This window comes from Triticum aestivum, chromosome 2A (assembly GCF_018294505.1).
Source record: "Triticum aestivum cultivar Chinese Spring chromosome 2A, IWGSC CS RefSeq v2.1, whole genome shotgun sequence".
NCBI lineage: Eukaryota > Viridiplantae > Streptophyta > Magnoliopsida > Poales > Poaceae > Triticum > Triticum aestivum.
The window spans coordinates 677,631,374-677,656,708 of NC_057797.1; the positions used below are offsets into that span (position 1 = coordinate 677,631,374).

Below are 25,335 nucleotides of genomic sequence, written 5' to 3' on the forward strand. Positions count from 1 at the left end.
GGATGGAGATGGAGTGGATGGTCTTGTGCAGATTGATGAAGCTGAAGAGGAGCCTCCCCTCCTCGCCGAGCAAAGCGGACGACGTACTTGATGGCGTCGTCCCACCGGTCCTGCCTCGCCAGGCGCTGCAGGCGCTCCACGCTGAAGAACACGGCCGTCTCCTGGAGCAGCCTGAATCAAGCGCCGCGTGCAAGTGCAGAGGATTGATCTTATCAGAGCGACGAGAGGAAGCCGAGGGGATTTAGGCGTGGTGATGGTACTGGTACGTACGCTTGGAAGGTGGAGCTGAAGCCGTGGCGCGGGAGGAAGGCGAGGAGGCGGCGGCGACGGAGCCGCGACACGCAGGGGTACTCCAGCGAGCGTCGCACGGAGGAGGGCTTGCGCTTGCGCTTGGGCTTGCCGGAGCCGCACCGGGGGCCGGAGAACTTCATCGCGGCGAAAGTGCCGATCTGGGGTTTGGGATTGCTGGGGCTGACGATCGCGCCGGCCCCGGTATAAATCCTGGGGTACGTACCCCGTTCTTCTCCGGTTCTCCCCCTCTCCCATCCCTCCCCTTCCCCTTCCCATTCCCCTTCCACTCCCCTCTCCCAGGCTCAACGGCTCCGTCGCAAAAAACAAAAACAGAAAAGGTTCGACGGCTCGGCGCACCAAGCCACAAGTCCACAGCACGTAGGGCCTTGGGTATTCCTTTCTCGTTTGGCTCGGCCCTGATCAGTTGGGGTTATATGGGTTTCGGTTTCGAGAGCAACTAATTCACGAGCGTTCCGAAAAAAAATCAGGAAAAAAAACGCAAACAAAACATGTTTATTTTGCTTCCGTGAGAGGACGGCTGTCCCCTCTCAGAAAAAAAATATATGTTTTCTTTTTTCTTTTTGCTTCCATGAGAGGCATGGATTTGCTTCTGCGAGAGGCACAACCATGCCTCTCAGAAAAGAAAAAATATGAGGTTTTTTATTGCTTCTGCGAGAGGTATGACCCTGCTTTTCGGAAAAGAAAAAAAAATGTGTTTTCTTTTTTCCTTTTTGTTTCCGCGAGAGGTACGGATTTGTTTCCGCGAGAGGCACGGCCATGCCTCTCGGAAAAGAAAAAATGCATTTTCTTTTTTCTTTTTGCTTTCGTGAGAAGCACTGATTTGCTTCCGCGAGAGGCATGTTCGTGACTCTCGGAAAAGGAAAAGAATGTATTTTTTTTCCTTTTGCTTCCGCGAGAGGCACAACCATGCCTCTCAAAAATAAAAATAAAGCATTTTTTTCTTTCGCGAGATGCACGGATTTACTTTCACGAGAGACACGGCCGTGCCTCTTGAAAATTAAAAAAACACATTTTCTCTTCTTCTTTTTTCCTTCCGTGGGAAGCACGGACTTCCTTCCACAAGAGGGCACAGCCGTACCTATCGGAAATGGTTAAAAAGACTCGTTTTCTTTTTTTCCTTTCGAAGAGGCACGGTTTTGCTTCCGCGAGAGGCATGGAAAGAATGTGTTTTATTTTTTTTCTTCCATGAGAGGCATGATTTTACTTCCGCGAGAGGCATGGCCGTGCCTCTCGAAAATGACTTTCGAAAAAGAAAAAAAATGCTCCCGGTGTGGTTTTTCATTCGTTTTTTCGTGAAAAAAATCGTCAAGACCTATCAACATAGGATCTAGTTTTGAATATCTTGATGCGAGGAATCCAATGGTTAAAACGGTTCGAGATTTGGATGCATAATTTAATACATAAACATTTTAAATAAACGGATCTATGAAAAAAGAGAAAATTCAAGGTTGTGATAAGTGGCGCACCTGGGAAGGTGGAAATGGTCTTTGGAACAAGTACTCCGGAATTAGCGATTTCGGTTTCAGTGCTGACCAATGACACAATCTCCGCCAGAGCTATGTCTCGCCCTTCACGAGACGGAGCTCGGTCTCGCCTCCGATGCGCATCCTACTGGGTCGGCCCATTAATGTAGCACCAGCGTGAGTTTTTTGTATTGTTTTTTTCTCAGTTTTCACAGGTTTCCTCTTTTTCCAATATATTTCTATATCTTTCATACATATTGTACATTTTTAGTCTACATCAAGAACTTTTCTGATACATGTTTAACATTCAAATACATGATTAATCTTTTTCGAACATATGTTTTGGTGTAGATTTTTTTCATACACATTGTACATTGTACATTTTTTGTATGCATATAAAATATTTTTATACACACCAATTTTTTTGAAATACATTATTAATATTTTTTAAATGCATGTTTTGAACACTTTTTAAAATACATGTTAAGCATTTTCGAATACATGTTGAAAATATCTTTTGAATGATACAAAACATTTGTTTTAATTCTAGGGACATTTTTTATGCTGTGTAGGCACTTTATATAATATCATAATATTTTCGAAATGCATGATTTTTTAAATGTAAGATATATATTTCAGTGATAAAAACATTTTTTTGAATGACATGATTTTATTAAAAGTTCACGTACATTTGATTGAAACGTGTGTTTGCTTTAATTGTCATCAATAGTCTTCTAACGCTATCAACATTTTTAAGCTACTCTATCAAAAAAAATTATACCGTGTTAACATTTTCCAAATTCACGGTGGTACTAAATATGGTCCTCCCCAATTTCGTAAATCCTACTCTCTCCCGTCGATTCTCCTCTTCCCCTTCCACTCCCGTGTCTCAGGTCTTGAGTTGTAATTATTGGGTTAGAGACGTGTGGTATCTTTTGCTAATCTTATCCAAGTAGGAGAAGACACCATGGAGAGACCAATCTATCACGAATTGACACACTCGTCCCCCCCCCCCCACCCCACCCCACCCACCCACACGCACACACACACTCAAAAAATGAAGAAAACAAAACCCAACTTCGACCTTCAAGGGAGGTCGAAGGAAACATAGGAGGCGGTTTAATTGCCACAGAGATGTGTGCCATCAGATACGCTCGCTGAATCGTGTTATGTTCTCAAGTGATACCCATGGCCTTTTGAAGTGATGCCCATTATTTACCAGTTTCAAGCCTCAACCTTTAATCAAGGTCATGCCAAGACATATTTTCTCCCCTCGGCTTGGAACCCGTCCACGCGCACGGTGAAGTGTCAAAGCTAGCTCCGCATGCAGCACATCGGCACACAGCTAGCTGTATACCACGGCACGGCATGGCAGCGGCACATCAGTGAAGTAGGGTGTGGATTGGGGCTGCATGGACATGTGGCCAACAAACAGCCGTACGGCCGGTGCAGGGGTAAACGGTAAAGAAGGTACAGCTCGGATCGCCACCCTGTATCTATCTACAAGTTGCCGATGGTGACGAGCCCGACGACCCAGCTCGATCCATCGCTTCGCTATCCGCTCCGATCCGCATCCACGGAGTCATGCCAGCACCTGACCCACTTGATCACAATATACACAAGTCAACTAAGATCCTGCTGTCTTGCAAAGAATTCGTCCAAAGCGCACCCTCAGCGGCGCTCGCAAGCAAGAAAATGTTAGACAAGGACGCGAAGGGATGCAACAAGCGGGCATCCCGCGTAGTTCCCGCATATGTAGAGAGTTAAGTTCGGACTGAACTACAACGAGCGGAGCAATTATAAGTAACAAAAATCAATCGCAATAGCTAGATTTCCGTCGATTGAATTTTCAAAGTTGGCTCAGTCAATTTTGGTCGAAGGGAGAAACAACCAAAGGTGAGGACGAAACTCGTTGGAGGGGAGGAAGAAGCACATTGGGCAGGCCCCAGTATCTATCTTAAAGTTTAGGATGGGGACGGTGGGGGGGGGGGGGGATTCGCCAAAGAATAAACTCGGTGTGGGGGGCCTAGAGGGATGGCCAGGGCGGTGGAAGAACGACTGGGGGGGGGGGGTTCCGGGAAGGGCGGAGCGGCGAGGTGGCGCGGGAGTGCCGCCTGCTGCGGCCGGCGGGGGCCCTCGGTCTAGCCGGTGGTCCGTGGTGGCAGCTGGGGAAATATGGAGAGAGGGGAAGAGAACGAGGTGGAAGATGATGCCCTGGACATTGGATCGTGATCCTACGGTTCACATGAAGTCGCCTGACACTTCAAATTTTTCCAGCCGACTAATAAGTAGCCACTCCCAAAATCAATTTTCACTATGGAGCGGGACGGACCGGGCGCCGCTCTGCACCCCTAGACGTGAACTTCTCTCGTTCTGCAGCGCATGGTGAGCCGTCAAAGCTATCCGCGTTAGCCATCTTGGCAACTTCATGTTCATCCCATCCGGAAATTCTCAGGACACGCAGGCGCAGGGCACACACCTGCAAAGTAGTTGAATATTAAAAATATGATTTTGCATCTGAAACTTGCAATTTTTTTGGTCACTTGTACTAAGTTTCAGAGTCGAAACTTTAAGGATCTTCTTTTCACAAAAGTTGTGATTTTACCGGTCGCTCGTACAAAGTTTCAAAGGTTGAAACTTAAATGATTTTTTTGAAACTCCTCCAAACGTATTCAAAATAAATCTTATTTGAAAACCCTCGTCATGAGAAACACGAATATAGAAACATAATTTAGTTTGGACTTTCCGTTCACAAGTTATGAAAAAATGAAAATCAAAAGCTAAAAGAAGCGAGGGAATCGGTGCTCTCTCACCCGCGTGCCACAAATCCTCTCCCTCACCCCACCCCTCTTGTCCCCAATTTGTCTCGTAGGTGAGAGTTGTCAGAGGTCCCTTTAGATTCCCCTGAAAAAAGGGGAGTCCATAAGTTTTGGACCTTAGGGCATCTTTAAAATCGACCCTCAAACCTCCTGCAAGCATTTCGATTGAGATGTCCGGACGCAGTTTGTCATCCAGCGCTGTCCCACATCTGTCCGCTTGTCTATTTTCCTAGAAATCAAAAGCAAACTAGGGGTCTTTGTGGGGGTCCGGACCGCCGCCACGTAGGACACCGACAACCCCGCCCAGACCCTGCTTCTCCATCCTTCCCTCCTTTTCTCTATCCGCTTTCTCCCCGCTGACGCCACTGCTCTACCACCCCGATCGCCCGCCAAGCCCATACTGTACCTCTGTGACACTGTCGGCTCCCGCATCACTATCCGTGGACTGGTCTTGACCAGCCCGTGGACGGATACCGTGCCCGTTTTGGGGGGTCGGCGTTGGGGACGCCCTTAGCATGTACATTAGGAAAACAAGAGCGATTGTTATGCCTCATTTTCTCCCAAAATCAGTTGGCTGGCCATCAGGAGACGTGTATGATCGCACCACCCAAGCACATGTTGACACCATCGTCCTTCCTAGTCTCAACCCCTATGTAGCACCCCTTGTCACTCATCCCAACACCCATCGTCCTCCGCTCATGCAGCTGCATCGGCAGTTGGTCGTCTCCCCTCACGACACCCAACGGCAACGGTTTGCAGCACCTTGGTGTTGCCTGTGTATTGCCGCCCTCGCAGCAATGATGCTGACAACGCCGTCTTGCAACTCCGGCTGCTGCTGCAAGGTGATGGCGGTGTCTGTTGCGTGTCGCCTGTCGCATCGGCTATCTTTGTTTTTCTATTTCTTCTTCGTTTTATCTTTTTGGTTGTGTGCATTCTCATATTGTGTCATTGTAGACAGTAGATGTAATTGCTAGCATCTTAATATTAATACGTTGTTCTGTCTTTATTGAAAAATGTACGCGAGATACAATGCACTACACTTGAATGTATATGGCTCGGTTCTTTTGACCGATTTTCCCGGAATCTTGAAAATCCAACCCCTCCACAGAAATGTTTGAGGCGTTGGATTCTCAAGGCTCTGGCGGCACGGAGAGTGGACGATCTACTTGAGGCTGAGATGTTTCACCCCAGGACACAACTGCCGGCGGACGGTTTTCTCATGGTCGTGGTCAGCAGGCGCGTTGTGCGCCGACGACGATGCCGAGCCGTACGTAAATCAAGCATGCCCGATCCCATCGTTCCGAAGGGCTGACGGCACCGGTCTGTTCACACTCCCGACTCCTACGTCGTCCATCCATACGCTACGATGCGTGCACCTGTCCTGTCCCATTTATATAAGCCCAAAAGAAGTCAACCATGTTCCGATCTTCCTCCGTCCATTTTTTGTTGTTGAAATGATCTTTCCCCGTCGTAGAAAGAAAGAACCCGTCCAAGACAAGACAAGACACGCACAAGCACAACACGCAGAGGTAAACTCAATCAAACAAGGATAATAAGTCCAAAGGAAAAGTAAACAAAAGAGACGACCATTTCCCGTTCTGCGGCGCGCGGCAGAGTGTCAAAAGCTGCCGGTCTCCGTCCAGCTTGGCCTGCGCGCGTCGCAGCCAACCAACCAACCAACCAACGGTCGCGTGCGGATGGGCACCATCGCGCCGCACGTCGCGTGTGGGGGTGGCGGCTGCAGCCTCCGCACGCCGCAGCCATCCAATTCCAATCCCACATCTGAGATTATGCTCGTTGTATAACCCACATGTGATCGAGGTATTCTAATCTAATTGGTCAAATCAAAAAAAAAATAGTCGTCTGTACTGTACTGTTTTGCTGTACGGGGCAAGCAGGCTACATGTACCCGTCGCCGTCGCGTACATGCCGGCCTCCGGGTCCAGGAGCAGCAGCACAACACACACATGTCCCTCTCCGGGGCCAGGCTTTATCTACTATCTTCTTCCTTGATTGTCCCTGCCCTCGACGCTCACCAGCTCTCTTATTGCGAGTCAGAGGCGGCCGAGCAAGGCCAAGCCAGAGCACCAGGCAGACAGACAGGCAGAGAGCCAGGGAGGAGCAATGGGGCGGAGGAGGCAGGCCCTCCATGGCGCCGCGCTCTCGCTGCTGCTGCTCGCGGCGGCCGCCCATGCTCAGCAGACCGATCCAGGCGACGGTAAGCAAGCTTGATCCCCTCTTTCTCCTGAACCCCAAAGCTCACGCGCGCTCGTTCCTCAACCCCGAACCATCTTGCTCGAATAGACCAGACCATCCACTTCTCTTGGCCTTGGCTCCTCTCTTCCATGAGAAATCCTTCCTGGGAGACCCCATTGCTTTTGTGTTTGCTGCCCGATTGATCAAAAACACCATGATTCGTCTCTGCCTCTGTGTTGGACAACCGCTGCTGAAGAAAGCAAAGCATGGGGGACGCTTCTTCTCCTGGTTAATTTCCCCTGGGGTATCACTTACATCATCTGCATGCTAGTAGACGATCTCTTCTGTCCCTGGACTCATCCATGAAACCAGCTCCTGCATGGCTCCGAAGAAACCAGCTCTCCTCCGTTCGATGGGGAAGTCAATGGAGGCACGTCGACGACTCTGTCTGATATTTCGGCGTTTGACTTTTCCCGCGTCGGCACGGAAAAGTCAAAAACCACGTCCAGTTTCATCTCGCCTCTCGACCGTCGGATGCGCGTGAGCCTGGCCCATCGGACGGCCGAGCAGCGGTTACCGACTGACTGGTGGGGTTACTCACCTACTTCTGCCTCGCAGCGGCGGCGCTGAACGCGGTGTTCGCCAAGCTCGGCCAGAAGGCGCTGTCGTCATGGAACATCAGCGGCGACCCCTGCACCGGCGCCGCCACGGACAACACCAACATCGACAACAACCCGCCCTTCAACCCGGCCATCAAGTGCGAGTGCTCCGGCGGCAACGCCTCCGTCTGCCGCGTCACCAGGCTGTAAGTGCCCTGGCGCTCCCTCTCCTGTGCCCCCGCGCACACAGGGTGTTCGACGAAACGCCACGGCTGACCGGACGCCTGTGAATGTGATGCAGGAAAATATACGCGCTGGATGCAGTCGGCCCCATACCCGAGGAGCTGCGGAACCTCACGGCCCTGACCAATTTGTATGGACTCTCAACTTTCATCACACGTCAAATGATTTCATGGGCATAGGCATATTAGCAGCTTATTTGAAGCATGGAATGGCTCGCTTTGGTTTTTCTGTATAATATATTCCAGTCTCACACCAAATTCAATTGTTTCTGTATCTGCTCCAATGTTGTTTCAGGGATCTATCGCAAAACTACTTAACAGGGCCTTTACCATCGTTCATCGGGGAGCTGACTCGTATGCAGTACATGTGAGATTTTCAGAACGTTAATCCTGATTTAATGAGATCAATAAAGGTAGTATTACTTTGCAATGTTTTCATTTGATCTCACATTTTCTCCTTTGAACATATAAGGTCTTTTGGCATCAATGCGTTATCTGGACCTTTGCCAAAAGAGCTCGGGAACCTTACGGATCTTGTCTCACTGTAAGAAATACTTTTTTTTCATTATTTTTATGACTGTGTTTATCATGCAACTTTATTGTGTTTTAGTTATAAAACTATAAATACAAGTTGTTTGTGCAAAAAAAAATCGTGAGATGAAGAGCCATTAAATTGAGAATATATGCCAACAACCTCAAGTTTCCGAGATTCAATAAAGAACTCCAAAATTGTTAGTGAAAGTACATATCACATCTTAATTTGTTCTAGTATTCTTGTATTAAGGACTTGAGGAAATCACACAAAAAAAATTGGACTCTTTTTCATCTTAGATCAATCAAATAACTACCTGTACTGAACTAATCTAGAATCCCTTTTATTTTAGTAATCCATGGAGTTAAACTCGGTTTGAAGGGGGCTATGCTGATAGCATTCGTGCCTCCTAGAATATAAATTGCAAGTTGTCAATTTTGCATGTCTAACTTGTAATTTTTTATGTATTTGCAGGAGCGTTAGCTCAAACAATTTCAGTGGCTCGCTTCCTTCGGAATTGGGGAACCTGGCCAAACTTGAGCAATTGTATGTACTCCCTCCGTCCGCGAATAAGTGTACATCTAGCTTTTGTTCTAAGTCAAAGTTTTAAAATTTTGACCAATTTTCTAAAAAATAGTAGTAACATATATGACATCAAATTGATATATTATCAGAGTACATTTCATGATGAATCTAGTGATACTAATTTGAAGTCATCAATGCTTTTACTTTTTCCTAGAAAGGTGGTCAAAGTTTTAAATCTTTGACTTAAAACAAAAGCTAGAAGTACACTTATTCGCGGACGGAGGGAGTATTTAATACCGAAGACCCCATTTTCCTTCAAGCGTTTTTTCGCTTGGACTAGTTAGCTCCATGTCTAACGTGTATTGTTTTTGTATCTCTCAATTACAGGTACATAGACAGTGCTGGCTTTAGTGGTCCACTACCATCATCACTTTCCAAGCTTACAAAAATGAAAACATTGTATGGCTATAATTGACGGATTGTCGCTATTAATGCTTTACATGATTCAGCCTCATGAAAATATTGTTTTCTCTTTGCTTAGGTGGGCATCAGATAATGATTTTACTGGGCAAATACCAGATTATATTGGGAGCTGGAATCTAACAGATTTGTAAGATCGCCATTGATCTCCGTCATAGTAATTCTTTGTTTAGACTAAGTATTAAAAGCCATCCAAATATTTTGCTTACATGGTTTCAAGAACATTTTTATCTGGGAAGTTTAAAGGGATATTTGTACAATTTTCTGTAGTTATCTACAAGTCAAGTGTTAGTTTGTTCAAAACATAAATATGTGATGGTACACTATGATCTGTGCCAGGGATAGCATTTTTTTCTAGAGTGTTTTTTTACCCTGCTGAATCTCCATCTGAGGCCTCTTAAGAAACAGCTCATTTAAAGTCAGATGTTAGATTAGTATGGATAAACATTACATATTCCTTCCCACTAAATGTTTAATTGTGATGGTTGTTAATTTCGGATCAGGTGATGGTATCAGTAAGCATTGATTCACTTTACAAGACCAGTCTTTTCTTCAGAAATCACCTGTACCTAAATAAATTTACTTTCTTTAGATTTACCATAGAATAGAGACCTCCCTTCTTTCACTACTAGGCTACTGCATCCATGAAGAAATGATGCTTTATATTTTATTTATTTATTTATCATTATGGGAAAGATAGCAATTTCATTTCAGAGTAACAATCAAGTCATTACAGTCCTGTTGCACCAACACAGCTAGATCAAGGGGAAGTTGATTTTTCCAAAGAACATCCCTTCCAACGATCCTAGAGAATTTTGCTATTACATGAACAACCTTATTGCTATCTCTGCCAATCTTACACACCTGCATATGAAGAAACGATGCTTTATATGAATAACTGGAACTATGGAACTGTAGGAGGTTTCAGGGAAATTCGTTTCAAGGTCCGCTCCCAGCAACTCTGTCCAATCTTGTCCAACTGACAAACTTGTAAGTGCCTATTTCTGTGATAATAGCCAAGTATCATTCTTAAAAATATCAAAGTAGCGGCAGGACAAATAAAAATTCGATTTCTATGGTGCAGACGAATCGGTGATATACTAAACGGAAGTTCTTCTTCGCTGGCATTCATCAGTAACATGACATCTTTGAACTCCCTGTATGCTTAATTTGTGATGCACTAAATGCCTCAAACTACAGTCCGATTTTGATGTAATTCACCAAGTTGTTCTGTACTAAAACATATAATATGTTTCGCTGCAGGGTTTTGAGGAACTGTAGGATATCTGATACACTTTTATCAGTAAACTTTTCGAAGTTCACGAGTTTAAACTTATTGTAAGCATTTTATTTGACTGAAAAATACAGCCAAGTGTCATTTGTGTGATACATTAATGCAGAGCTATAAATTATACATTTGTTATTGACATCCTCCCCTTATCCTTCTTTTTTGTTATAGGGATTTGAGTTTTAACAATATAACAGGCCAAGTACCACAAACCTTGTTGAATCTGAATTCACTCGGCTTCTTGTATGGACTATCTTAACTTGCAATGCATATTTCTTTGAAAGGAAAACTTTCATCATTCATCTTGCTAATGTTTGTAAATTCTTTTGTGACAGATTTCTTGGAAACAATAGCCTTTCGGGAAGCCTTCCAAGCTCAGTAGGACCTATGCTTAAAAATTTGTATGTCAATGTGGTTCAAGCATATATGCACAATAAAAGCAGGGAGGTGTTTATTTGATTTTTAATGCTGCTTTCACTTTTAATTTTCTGCAGAGATTTTTCTTACAACCAGCTCACAGGAAATGTTCCTTCTTGGGGAAATTCGCAACTGTAAGTTCTATGTTCTGAAACTTCTACTAACTTGCCGGACCAAATCCAGCCCAACAGGGCCTGTTTAGCTTAGCTTAGGCTCATGAGCTGACTTTTAGGCTTGTAGTGTACGGAAATAAGCTAGCATCATATATATTTGATGAATCTGAAAAAACGAGAGGATATTTTGGTACTTCAATCTTACAAGCATTATAAGATTATTTGAAATGCCTATGTTCCTTCATTTGTGAAGTGAGACTTATTAACCTTATACAGCCTAGCATGCAATGAAGCCAAAAAAAAATTGAACATATTGTTTGTCCCTTATTATTTAAGCTATATCTAACAACCAAGCCAATTATTTATTCCTTATTATTTAATCTATATCTAACAATCAATAGGAATATGATATGAAGTATGAACAATCCTTTCTAATTTTTGCCTATTGTTCATTTTACTTAGGAATTTGGTGGCAAATAATTTCGGGGCCGATATATCAAGTAACAGGTTCGTTCATATTATGATACCCACCTCAAGTAAATTATTATGTTCTCTCAGCTTGAATTTTGGATTCAAAATGTTGATTGTTTGCATTTGCAGTGGCTTACCTACGGGGTTGGACTGCCTTCAGCGAAATACACCTTGCTTTTTTGGATCTCCTAAATGTGAGATTTCTGCCTTTTGCAATTTTAAGTCTATGCATACTTGAGGAACTATATACCTGCAACCGCAGTTTTACTAAATGCATACCAGTATTAAATAATTTAACCTGCTTGCAGCTTCTTCATTTGCTGTGGACTGTGGTAGTGATCGACCCATATCAGGCTCAGATAATTCTCTGTATCAACCTGATGCTGCCACTCTTGGAGCTGCATCATATTATGTTACAGGAGAACCCACGTGGGGTGCTAGCAACGTTGGAAGATTCATGGATGCGTCAAACGGAAGTTCTATAATCTACAGCTCACACCAGTTTCTGAATACACTTGATACAGAACTGTTCCGGAATGCAAGGATGTCGCCATCATCCTTGAGATACTATGGTATTGGCCTTGAAAATGGAAACTACACAGTTACGCTTCAATTTGCAGAGTTTGCCTTCCCAGATGCTCAGTCCTGGAAGAGCAGAGGTAGAAGGGTTTTTGATATATATGCCCAGGTAGGTTCTCGCTGATAAATGATAAACAATACTCTTTTTTTTTCGAATGTTGAATGATAAACAATACTCTTAGCTTATAACCCAGTCATATTTTTCTTCTTGTTATTGGTATAGGGTGAGCGTAAGGAGCAGAACTTTGACATAAGAAAGGTGGCAGGCGGAAAATCTTACACTGCTGTTAGGAAGCAGTACACAGTTCCTGTCACCAAGAACTTTCTTGAGATTCATCTCTTCTGGGCCGGCAAGGGCACTTGCTGCATTCCTGATCAAGGCTACTACGGGCCTGCAATATCAGCTTTGAGTGCAACACCAAGTACTCCCCTTAACTTGAAATAATTGTTTTCATACCATCTACCATATATTCTCCAGGTTAATTTGGATAGATCGATTTTAAATTATGCTGAATGCAATCCTGTGCAGCTTGAAATAAAAGCAAACACAGATATACCAGAGCATCAATATGAAACTGAGGGTTGATCTGTATGTATTTCATTTAGCCCTTGTTGTACTCGTAGCTGTTATAGAAGTTCTCATCATTCTATTTTCAGTACCATGGAAAGTGAAAACACATCTAGTTAGGCTTTGTTCAAACTAAAGCATTTGGACAATGTTCTTCGAATTAAATGGGAAGTTGGATAGAAATATCAAATCTCTCTATTGTCTCTACTGTATTAATATTGCTTAAATATGCTAAACAAACTACTCAGGAATCAAATATTTACAAGAGAACTAGTAAATCAAATATGCTAAACAAACTACTCAGGAATACTAGGTATGGGGATAGATTTCTGTAAATAAAGTTTGAAATACCTAATACATGTATAACCTGACATTAAGAATATTCCAACCAGTTTACGCATAGCCCAACTTTCATTTAACCTCACTTGAAATATACTGATTCTGTAGACATTACGTTTTTCTAACAAGTGAACTTTCTGTCAGATTTCACCCCTACAGTGCGTAGTGCTGTAGCAAAGAAGAATGATAGTAAAACAGGTGTGATTGCGGGAGTTGTAGTTGGTATAGCAGTTTTAGGATTGGTAGTGCTTGCCGGAATCTTTCTTTGGAGGCGGAGACAGAAAAGGAGAAAACTATCGTTGGAGCAAGAAGGTATGGGATACACTAGGACCAATTTGTATTCTAACTGAGCAAAGGATTAGTTTAAGTAAGTTTGTTATATCTTTCTGTGATGTCTTGCAGAGCTGTACAGTATTGTGGGAAGACCTAATGTCCTCAGTTATGGTGAACTGAGGTCAGCTACTGATAATTTCAGTCCTAATAACCTTCTTGGTCAAGGAGGATATGGGTCGGTCTATAAGGTTGGTTCATCCCGTACATACAGCCTTGAATTTTCTTGAAAGTTTTCTTTCTGAAAGTAACTAAAGCTAGTAGTACAAGTAAACATCAGAAGACAGACCTGTTTATCTGAGTTATTTTATGTATTTTTAGTATCTGCACATACATATTGATAACATTTCTAAAATGGAGGAGGAATTTATTTCAGTGTATCTGGAGAAAATGATGTTTGACAGTGCGGTACCTAAAACTTTCATTGTTGAAAACTGCCTCTTTTCGCAGGGAAAGTTAACTGATGGTAGGTTCGTGGCAGTGAAGCAGCTATCTGAAGCATCTCATCAGGGAAAAAAGGAGTTTGCAACGGAAATAGAAACTATATCTCGAGTGCAACACCGTAATCTGGTTAAGTTGTATGGTTGCTGCCTTGAGGGCAATAAGCCACTGCTGGTTTATGAGTACCTGGAGAATGGAAGCCTGGACCATGCTCTGTTTGGTAAAACTTCTGATTGATGGATCTAAATATATGCAGATTCAAGCTTAATTAGTATAAACAACTGAAAACTTAAACCTATATTTGCAGGCAAAGGGAAGTCAAGCCTAGACTGGCCAACACGTTTTGAGATATGCTTAGGCGTTGCAAGAGGTCTGTCCTATCTTCATGAAGAATCTAGCATCCGTGTTGTGCACAGGGACATAAAGGCCAGCAATATCTTACTTGATGCCAATCTCAATCCTAAGATCTCGGATTTCGGGCTCGCCAAACTTTATGATGACCAGAAGACACACGTCAGCACCAAAGTTGCTGGTACATTGTAAGTGCATTTCCACCTTGCCAACCTCTATGTCTACGAAGTGTTTTCGCATGTATGCTGATAGCGGTCGATATTGTCTCCTTGAAGTGGTTATCTCGCACCTGAGTATGCCATGAGAGGCCATATGACAGAGAAGATCGACGTGTTTGCATTCGGCGTCGTGGTATTGGAGACTTTAGCTGGGAGACCAAACTACAGCACGGAGGATGAGAACAAGGTCTATATTTTCGAATGGGTAAGCTCGCCGAGGAACTCTACGCGCTAGAGGTCTCCTGCAACAAGTAAAAAAAAGGGTAAACTGGTTTCCTGAATAAAACATCGCCTCAATGTTTTCAGGTGTGGGAACTGTACGAGAACAACCACCCGTTGGATATGGTGGACCAGAGGCTGGAAGAGTTCGACAGCGAAGAGGCGCTCCGGGCCATCAAGGTGGCGCTGCTCTGCACCCAGGGCTCGCCCCACCAGCGTCCCTCCATGTCGAGGGTGGTGGCGATGCTGACGGGCGACGTCGAGGCGCCCGACGTGGTGACCAAGCCGAGCTACATCACCGAGTGGCAGATCACGGGGGGCAACACCACCTACATGAGCACCGACGTCAGCGGGCAGCCGAGCTCAGCGCCGAGGCCCAACTCGCCGTCGTCCCGCACCTCGTCGCCGTTCCTGAGCTCGGTCATCGACGAAGGCCGTTGATACAGTTCAATTCGACTTCCTGTGGTACAGATTTGCTGAGAGTGCATGCATCTCACGGATGGTGTCAATACAGGCAGTTTTTTGGTATTGAACTGTACAGTGGTGGTATGTAGGGTGAGTAGCAGGTAAAGTTGTATGTGTAGTACGTGTGTAGGCGAAGCTCTGAATTCTTTGGTCTCATTGGACGCGCGTACGATTTGCAATAATTTTGGCTTGGACCTTGACGTGGAGCCATCTCCAGTTCATCTCCAGTTCATGGCGGCGGTTGGCACACGAGTTCTCGTTCGATGCGTGCTACTCACTTCGTTGGGTAAAGAGTGTACATCTAGAGATTTTAGGATAAATTATGGAGTGAAATAAAAAAAACATTGAAAAGATGCAAGCCACCATCCCTCTCTTCTTTAATTACCCAACCCTCTTAATGAGCTAAGTGTGTGTAGAAATTAAGAAGATCATGTGTAGATTGTTATTGGTCTTAATTACCATGTGATAAGAGAGAAGTATTTTTTTTTACTTTAAACTGTATTGGGAAGATAGAAATACACTCTTTTATACACTCTTCGTTATTCGCGGTCCAAAAAAGCTATTCAAGGACTCGACAAGTGCAGAAGAGGATTCTTATGGACGCAAGCACGCGGGGGGGGGGGGGGGGGGGGAGCTGCAAGGCGAACTGGATGGCCATCTGCGCTCCCACGACGCACGGCGGCCTGGGCATCCATGACCTTGAAGCGCTTCAGCGGGTCTGAACCATCTTGGACAAGGATGACAGGGCGTTGTTCGCCGCCGCAACTACGGTGACGGTTGGCGTCCTTCTGGCACTCTTCCTGAATGAGGGCGGGGAAACTCTCCACAGACTTCCCCATACTATCATTATTAGGGAAAACCTTATACATAACATCTTAGCTACTGCTACTTAGTAGCAGCGCCCGTAAATAAACCGCGCTACTGCTATAACTTTAGCAGTAGCGCGTACTAGCAAAAAGCGCTGCTGCTATGTTTGAACTGGGTGCACATGGCCAGCCCAACTTAGCAGTAGCGCGTATCCTCGCCCAGCGCTACTGCTATTCTCCTTAGCTGTAGCGCTTTTCTCGCACACGTGCTAGTACTAACCCTACCTTATCCTCCCCACGCGGCCGACCCTCTCTCACTCACTCTCCCTCTCAGTCACTCTCGCCCGCGCCGATACCCGTCGTCCGCCGCCGTCCGTCCTCCACCGAGGTACTCTCTCCTTCCCTCACTCCTCCTCCCACCGCCCCCTCCTCCCTCCTTCGCCGGCAGCCCTCCTCCCACCGCCCCTCCCTCCTCCTCCTCCGGCCGGCCCTTCCCCTCCTCCGCCGGCAGCCCTCCTCCCACCGCCCCTCCCTCCTCCTCCTCCGGCCGGCCCCTCCCCCTCCTCCTCCTCCGGACGCCCCCTCCCCCTCCTCTCTCCTCCCTCCCTCCCTTGTCTCTGTTCTTGCAAATTGTAGGTAATTTAAATGTAGATTTTAGAATGTAGACATTGTAGAATGTAGGTTTTTTAATATAATATTTTTTTGACTATTTTAGGTGTTTTGAATAAAATAGAAGTAAGAAAATTGTCGGGGGTTAGGTGCGACATATGCCAAAGGATGGCTTATCATGGTGGGGGCGAGTAGAACGTCGCCGGTGCCTGAAAATGGGATGAGGCGAAGACATGCACGCCGGCGGATCTTACCCAGCTTCAGGGCTCTTCGGGGAGATAATACCCCTACTGCTGCTCTGCGGGGTCTCCGCATGATCACTATGGCAAAGTGTCTACACGGTTGCTCCTTGAGCTGTTTCCTGGAGGTAGGAGAGGGCAAGGCTAGCTCTCTCCCTCCTATATGATCTGGCCTAGAGCTAATGGGTTCCAACCCTTTGCATGGGTGCCCTGGGGGGTTTATATAGGCCTACCCCCCAGGGGTATAATGGTAATCCGGCTGGACGCGGGCCCAGCCATCAGCGCCTCTGGCCTCTGTCTTCCCCACCGACTGCTGGGGCCCGCCGACTGGCGGGCCCCGTCGACTGGCCTGGTATGGAGCCGACAGGCCGCGTCCGCCGCGGGCGGGTCTTGCCGGCTGCTGATTACTGTAGCCGTGCTTCTGATGATGCGAGCTTGATCGTAGGGTCGTGGCAACAGCCCCGCCGCCTGGCGAGCGATCACTATTGCCACTCTCCATCACATCTTGATTAATGGCGTGTGGGCCCCGGGGGAGGGCTCGGCCGACTCCCCGGGGCCGACTCCCGGCGGGTCCGACTGGTGGTCCTCTTACCGTCTCCTGGGGTCTCACTGACTGGTGGGACCCGCTGCCTTTGGGCCGTACAGACAAGCCGTCGTGGGTACAAGATTCGATCCTGTGGTGCTGATGTCAGGGCCGGTATGACAACAGTGCCACGCCGCACGGAGATCTTCCGGGGTACGGCGTGCTGTGGCCATGCCTGCCCTTGGTAAGGGGCGGGAGTGGGCTTCACTGTAGCCACTCCCCTGCCCCGTCCCTCTTGATGAGGTCATGGGGTTTATTGGAGTCGCAGGCCGACTCCCCAAAGCCGGCTTCTCTGGAAGTCGCCAGTCAGGAGTCGGCTTATACCTGCAGTCGTCCCTGGGACTCGGCCGTGAGTGGTCAGTCGGCCGTCTTGCCGTCGGCTCCTTAGAAGGCGGCTCTTCGTCTTGGGGTCTTGAGGGGCGCAGCCTGCCCCGATGTCTTGAAAGGTTCTGGGCCTTGGGTTTGCCTACCCGTGGCCCATTACTCCGACAAAAATTTAGGGTAGAACTAGGGTAGTAGAATTTTTAGCAAGTGTTTAGTAGAAATTGTTTATTTAGTAAGTGATTAATATAACTAGTTTATTTATATTAAGTGATTAATAGAACTAGTTCATTTAGTATGTAAATTAATAAACTAGTTGAACTAGTTGAATTAATAGAACTAATGTATTTTTAGTAAGAAAATTAATATAACTAGTTGAACTACTTTATTTTTAGAAAGAACTAGTTTTTTTTCTATTTATAGTAAGTTTATATTTAGTAAGAACTAGTTGAATTAATAGAACTAGTTGAACATGTCGTATTTGTTGTTATTTTTTTATTTTAAGCAATTATTAAGGATGTATTAGTGATAACTTATAGGGTTTTTGCTTTTGCAGAAATCAAGGAGCCCCTCCATCATCCCCGCCGTCGTCCCCGTCACCGACCCCCTCCGACCTCGAGGTGAGACCAGCCAAATCTCCATGTCAATATGAGTCCTATAAGATATATATGATGTAGATAAAAACATGTATAATGGAGAGCCAGGGGCTATCTTGTTTTTTGCTATTTTACCTTAGAAATATAGTAGGTCCTAAGAGAATGTAGTAGGTCCTATGAGGTACAATATGTTTATTATGTGGTACAATGTGTTAGAGTTGATGATGAGGAGTAGTTGTGATTATGACTAGTGACCAACTTGTTATGTGATGTAACACCCTGGATGTAATTTACCTTATCTGTACTCCAACTCTTGCCATTTCCGGCCTAAATTATTTTATTTTCCTCGGGTTCGGGTTTTGTCTCCGTGTGTTGTTGCCTTTGTCATGCATTTCATATCATGTCATCAAGTGCATTGTATTTGCATACGTGTTCGTCTCATGCATCCGAGCATTTTCCCCGTTGTCCGTTTTGCATTCCGGCGCTCCTATCTCCTCCGGTGGTCCTTTCTACCTCTTTTCATGTGTGGGGGTTAAACATTTCCGGATTGGACCGAGACTTGCCATGCGGCCTTGGTTTACTACTGGTAGACCGCCTGTCAAGTTTCGTGTCATTTGGACTTCGTTTGATACTCCAACGGTTAACCGAGGGACCGAGAAGGCCTCGTGTGTGTTGCAGCCCAACACCCTTCCAATTTGGCCCAAAATCCACCAAAACCCCTCCTATCATCTAGAGCGTTCGATCACGATTGCATGGCCGAAAACCGCACTCCATTTGGAGCTTCCTAGCTCCCTCTATGCCTATAAATAGCTCTTCCTCCAAAAATCTCGGGTCTTCTTCCACCCTAACCCTAGAAAACTCCACCCGCCGCCGCCGGACAAAAATTCGGGCAGCGGACGTGTCTGCTCGCTCCGCCGGACCAATCCGCCATCGCCACCTGTCCCGGGCGGGACCGCATCGCCGCCTTGCCCGCGTGCGGCCCTCCCCGGCCCGAGCCGAGCGCCGCCCGCGCCCGTTTCTTCTTCCCCGAGCCGGCGCCTGCCTTCGTCGAATTTCACCTCGCGCCACCGCGCCCGCCATCGCCGGCCACCGCGGGCTCCGTCGTCACCTCGCCGCCCCCTGCCTCGCCGACGTCGCCGCGGCGTCCCGACGCTCCGGCAAGCCGCGCCACCGTCCCCGCCGCCTCGTCCGCGCTACCAACCAGCGTCGGAGCCGCGCCCTTCCTCCACGACGCCACGCTGGAGCTCCCCAAGTCCGGCACCCGAGCTCCAATTCCGGCGAACATCGTAACCCGTGCCAGATCTAGATCTGGGACATCTCCACGGTTGACTTTTTCCTACTAACCCTAGAATTTTTGCAATCTTCGTCATGTCGTAACTCCGCATCCGTAGCTCCGATTTACGCGTGTAGCATATCAAAATGTTTGTCGCAAAGAGTACATCATTTCATCTCATTGCATCATTTTCATTTAAGCTCATCTTGATGCCCGAAATGCTGTTGGAAGAGGGCTATGTGATAAAATTGCCAGATCTGTTTCATCAAATAGATATTTGTCATTTTTGCCATGATTAATGTGTGCATGATATGCTCCTGAGCTCTACATGATTTTGTTATATGCCATGCCATCTTTACAGAGGTGCTTACCATGTATTTTTGTGATACGTGTGGTGACTAGCACAAGCTTGCAAATAGCGTATTCGGTAATGCTGATTTCAGAGACTTCGAATTTCTCCAAGTCCTTGTCCTGATTTTGTCTTTATACCATATGTTCATGTTGTTTCCTAGTGATCCGTGCCTCTTTTGAGGATGATCAGTAAGGATGATTTGTTAACATTGTGGTGCTCTATCCATCCCTGTCTTTGTTTGCATTTATGGAGTACCCTATCTTGAGTCAATCGAGCTCTATTTTTGCTATTTCGTGAATCCTGACAGATTGTTGACTTGTTAGCGATTTTGCCGAGGATGTTACTATTGATCCGTGCATGGTATGTTGTTGTTCTTGCCATGTCTAGCTTCTATGATATGTATTCTTTATGGGTGTATGCTTATTTTGTCATGCCATGCTCTGTAGTGAGTGCATCGAGCTCGTGAACATGCATACTCGCTAATTGATTTGCATGCTCTAGTTTTTCACTAAGTCTGTAATCTGATTATGTTTTTACCATGTTCACATGCTTGCAATTGTATTTTCTGATCCATTTTGGCTCAAGGTCACTAAGGGACTTTTGTTAAGTACTTTGAGTAGCTTCATGCCATGTCTTGCTTTGCCATGTTAAGTTCCTGTAGCTTATAGTTTTCATGCTCTAAAGTGTGCTACCTGATGTTAAATTTCAGACTTGTGTTAATTTCACTAAGTCTGAAACCTGTTATCATTTGCACTTTTGTCATGCTTGTTTGAATCTGTTAATGGATGAATTAGCCGTAGCTCAGTGTTCATCTTTTGTCAAGCATCATGAATGGATCCCTGCCATGTATTTTGTTGTCATGTTTGAGTGCTGTAGCATATTTATCTTGATGCATTTAGATGGCTACTTGCTGATTATCGCAGACTGGTGCCATATTTGTTTTGCTTGCCATTTCCAAAGCGTGCATCCGATTCCGGTGATCTTTATATCGATTTCAACCGAAATCACCTCACCTTTCCAGTGGCACTCTTGGATTTCCAAGTTGAGGCCAGGTTCAATCATTCCTTGTCAAATCTTGCATATGCATCACATATCGCATCCCGCATAGCATATCATGTTCGCATCATGTTGTTTGAGCATTGCACGTGGTTGATTATGTTTCTTTTGCTTGTGTGTCTTGTTTGGGTAGAGCCGGGAGACGAGTTCGCTAACGAGAAGCCCGTTGAATTTGCATACGAGGATCAAGTCAACTCTGACAACTTTGCAGGCAAGATGATCATACCCTCAAAATCACTTATATCTTTGCTTGCTAAATGCTCGCTCTTTTGCTATGCCTATGCTATGATATCCACCACTTGCTTTCATGTCTCCCAAATCGCCATGTCAACCTCTAACCCACCATGTCCTAGCAAACCGTTGATTGGCTATGTTACCGCTTTGCTCAGCCCCTCTTATAGCGTTGCTAGTTGCAGGTGAAGATTGGAGATCGTTCCTTGTTGGAACATCGTTTATTGTTGGGATATCACTATATTATCTTGTTATCTTAATGCACCTATATACTTGGTAAAGGATGGAAGGCTCAGCCTTTTGCCTAGTGTTTTGTTCCACTTTTGCCGCCCTAGTTTCCGTCATATCGGTGTTATGTTCCCGGATTTTGCGTTCCTTACGCGGTTGGGTTATAATGGGAACCCCTTGATAGTTCGCCTTGAATAAAACTCTTCTAGCAATGCCCAACATTGGTTTTACCATTCGCCACCTAGCCTTTTTCCCTTGGATTTTGCGAACTCAAGGGTCATCTTTATTTTACCCCCCCCCCCGGGCCAGTGCTTCTCTAAGTGTTGGTCCAACTGAGCGATGTCCGGGGCTACCAGGGGCAACTCTGGGCTGGCCTACCCGACGTCTTGCTCATCCGGTGTGCCCTGAGAACAAGATATGTGCAGCTCCTATCGGGATTTGTCGGCACACCTGGGTGGTGTTGCTGGTTTAGTTTTACCATTGTCGAGAATGTCTTGTAAAACCGGGATGCCGAGTCTGATCGGAATGTCTCGGGAGAAGGAATATCCTTCGTTGACCGTGAGAGCTTGTGATGGGCTAAGTTGGGACACCCCTGCAGAGATTTGAACTTTCGAAAGCCGTGCCCGCGGTTATGGGCAGACGGGAATTTGTTAATGTCCGGTTGTAGATAATATGAAACTTAATTTAATTAAAACGAATCAACCGCGTGTGTAACCATGATGGTCTTTTCTCGGCGAAGTCCGGGAAGTGAACACGGTGTTGGAGTAATGCTTGATGTAGGTTGTTATAGGATCACTTCTTGATCATAGTTCTTCGTTCGTGCTTTGCCTTCTCTTCTCGCTCTTTTTGTGAACAGGTTAGCCATCATATATGCCAGTCGCTTGCTGCAGCTCCACATATTACCTTGCCTTTACCTATAAGCTTAAATAGTCTTGATCGCGAGGGTGCGAGATTGCTGAGTCCCCGTGACTTATAGATTACTTCCAAAACCATATGCAGGTACCGTAGTCCACATGGTACCGTTCCAGACGATGCGCGTGAGCTCAAGTGGGAGTTCAATGAAGACTCTCGTCGTTACTATGTGTCTTTCCCAGATGATCAGTAGTGGTGCCTAGTTGGGGCGATCGGGACTTTGTCGCATGTGGGGGTTGATCTTTATTTTGGTACCGTAGTCGGACCATGAGTGTATTGGATGATTGTAATGTTATTCATATATTTGTGTGACGTGGCGAGTGTAATCCAACTATGTATCCTTTCCCCTTTTATATATTTACATGGGTTGTTGTGAAGATTACCTTACTTGCGACATTGCTTTCAATGTGGTTATGCCTCTAAGTCGTGCTTCGACACGTAGGAGATATAGCCGCATCGAAGGCGTTACATGTGATGTCTCATCGATGAAAACGATGATCATGAGGAGGTGTTATATGACAATGATGTATTATGATGATAAGTTGTTAATGATATGATGACGATGATGATGATAATGATATTTATTATCAGGGCCGGTCCTGAGATTTTGGGGGCCCGGGGCGAAATAAAATTTGGGGCTCTTAATATAAACATTATAGCAATAATAATGAATACAAGATTTATAAAGCGCTCACATTCACTCGTATGCCCCGTCGCACAACGCGATCTACCGCATTGCCTGAACATGATCCTCTCGTTACAGTATGTTGCTCGAGCGGTAAAATCAATTTACAGGCAATACAAGTGAAAAAATGGATGAGCAACTATGCTAGCGTCTGCTCCGTCCAACAACTTCATGCATCAACGCAAAGGGAAACCCTTGGATCAACGCAAAGGGAAACCCTTGGATCAAACAGAAACGAGGCATCAACGCAAAGGGAAACCCTTGGATCAAACAGAAACGAGGCATAACCGAAAGGAAATCGACATTGGCGCTCGCTACTAGCGCCCATGTTGTATATGCCCTAATGAACATGTATGGTTCCAAAAGCAATATAGATGTGGTGAAGGTACTGTAAGAACATTGTGATTTTAGTTAAACGAAAACGAAGAGGCCGCTCTCTTTAAAAAAAAGTGATGAATGAACAATGCAAAGTACGCAATCTGTATGCTAAAGTAAATTACTTCATTAGCAATATACGAGTGTGGGCAATATGTAACTGCAATGCGGAGCACCTGAAATAGATCGGATCGGCATCGATCATCAGAGATTGGCGCTTGACGGCGAAGCCATTGGATTGGCGTCTGACTCCGGCGGCGGGCGCTCGAGGATGTGCGCGTCCAGCGTCCAGCGATCCAGGACTCGAATAGATATCGCCTCGCTTTGAGTAAGCCATCTGAAGAGTTTGGAAAGAAAAAGTTAGTACTACTCGTTTGGGGGACAGGAATCATCAAACTCGGCAATTAGGGATCGGAGGAAGGCAGCTTTTGCCCGATCAAAGAAATGTTCGCCTCTTTTTTAGGAACGAAGGTTGCCTCTGCGTGATTGAAGCGTTGTTGCGCCCCTCGCCTACCTCTCTGGGCAAGGGCCCATGGGCTACCTGCGCGTCTGGGGAGGGGCCCCTGGATTTTGGGGGCCCGGGGCGGCCGCCCCCTGCCCCTCCCCCCCCCCCCCAGGGCCGGTCCTGTTTATTATATCATTGCGTGAAAGAACCGTAGATTAGTTTCAAGTGGATGTCCATCCACTTGAAACTAGTCCACGGTTCTTTCACCCAATGATGTAATAACTCGTTATGATGTAAAAATAATCTTTAAATTGCTGCTGTATGAAAACTTGTATAGAGGTGTATGAATACAACATGAAATAAAAAAGAAATAAAATACAAAATAATAGTAGTAGCGTGGGCTGGGAGAAGCGCTACTAGTAATTACCAGTAGCGCCGAATCGAAAAAGCGCAACTACTAAGTCGGTGTAGCAGTAGCGTGGGTTAACCAACGCTACTGCTAACCCTTAGCTGTAACGCCGTACCAGTAGCGCTCCTGCCCGCGCTACTGATAGTCCTAAAACCCGCGCTGCTGCTAGGCTTTTCCCTAATAGTGTATACAAGCACTGGAGAAGGAAGAACAGGGCGGTAAAACAGAGGGATTCGCGGAGGACACCTAGATCTAGGATCTCGCCAATGTCAGTGTGCAAAACCTGGTGCACGATTTCATCGTCATGCGTCGGAAGATCCAAGAGGAAGACATTGTCAGAAATGAGGAAGTTCAGGACACCATCGGTTAAATTTTGAGAGATCAGTATAGTACTTGACGAGATCGGCGTATAACCTGCAATTTCAAGGCTTTTTAAGCACACTGATTTTGACCGGATCATATGAAAGACATGGGCTCCCAAGAAGATCAAGATGTTCGCCTCGTTACTACTACAAAATTGTATGTGGTGCAACGACTGGCTTTAGCGGAGAGGATGGGAGAACAACTACTTTTGCCAGCTCTGCCTTCGAAACCTGCAGACCTCCCAACACTTATTTTGGAGCCACTCTTTAACAAAGGAGGTGTGGAGCAAAATTTCACAATGAAAGGGTTGCATTGCATCTCTCTAACCCCGCGCGAGGAATGGAGACAACAATTTACCTCAATGATCGTGAAAGACAACATCGAGAGAACGGAAAGCAGGCAAAAGGAAGGGAGCCACTAACTTGCTTGGAGATCTGGCAAGAACGCAACAACAACACCTTCAAGAGAAAAGGTTTCTGCATCAAAGGATACGGTGGATGCAGTGGCAAGAAACATCGAGCTATGGAGACCGGGTGGAGAGAATTAGCACTTTCTAGTGGCCGGACCAAAATAGCCGGTCTAGCCTTTTCTCTTTCTTTTCTTTTTTCTCTGGATCCCACTCCACCCGTTCCTGAATATTTGAAGGTTTTGGTGCTTCATGTCTAAACCCACCTCGTTGTTTTCCTGCTTTTTGACCAATCAAAAGGCCAGCAGGTTGCTGGATCTTTCATCAAACGATAAATAGATAATCAAACGTGTACGATCCCATCGTTCCCGAAGAAAGATGAGCAGCTGATCGCCCTGTGCTTACATCCTCCATACGTACGTGCATGCACCTGTCCAAATCATCGATTAAGCACGCCACGCCAAAAGCAGTCAACCAAG

The 25,335-nt window shown here is 45.8% G+C and overlaps 1 protein-coding gene across 1 annotated transcript; it reads left to right on the forward strand.

Annotated features, from left to right (window-relative positions):
• Positions 1-6,567: 6,567 nt before the first annotated feature.
• LOC123190158 (probable LRR receptor-like serine/threonine-protein kinase At1g56140) lies at positions 6,568-15,163 on the forward strand. The gene is made up of 24 exons (XM_044602752.1): positions 6,568-6,812; positions 7,409-7,595; positions 7,691-7,762; positions 7,927-7,998; positions 8,104-8,175; positions 8,638-8,709; positions 9,076-9,147; positions 9,230-9,298; positions 10,087-10,158; positions 10,253-10,327; positions 10,432-10,506; positions 10,628-10,699; positions 10,792-10,857; positions 10,951-11,007; positions 11,449-11,493; positions 11,587-11,651; positions 11,766-12,145; positions 12,260-12,458; positions 13,088-13,255; positions 13,346-13,464; positions 13,724-13,934; positions 14,022-14,253; positions 14,341-14,488; positions 14,590-15,163. Exons 1-24 carry the CDS (start codon positions 6,719-6,721, stop codon positions 14,941-14,943), a joined length of 3,048 nt encoding a protein of 1,015 aa, XP_044458687.1. The 5' UTR covers positions 6,568-6,718; the 3' UTR covers positions 14,944-15,163.
• Positions 15,164-25,335: the final 10,172 nt, after the last annotated feature.

Bases quoted from the DNA above. Each gene is read 5' to 3' on its own strand.
- LOC123190158 (XM_044602752.1), top strand. From the start codon at position 6,719: ATGGGGCGGAGGAGGCAGGCCCTCCATGGCGCCGCGCTCTCGCTGCTG. The intron at 6,813-7,408 runs GTAAGCAAGCTT...TCTGCCTCGCAG, and splicing joins GCAGACCGATCCAGGCGACG to CGGCGGCGCTGAACGCGGTG. The intron at 9,299-10,086 runs GTAAGATCGCCA...ATGGAACTGTAG, and splicing joins AGCTGGAATCTAACAGATTT to GAGGTTTCAGGGAAATTCGT.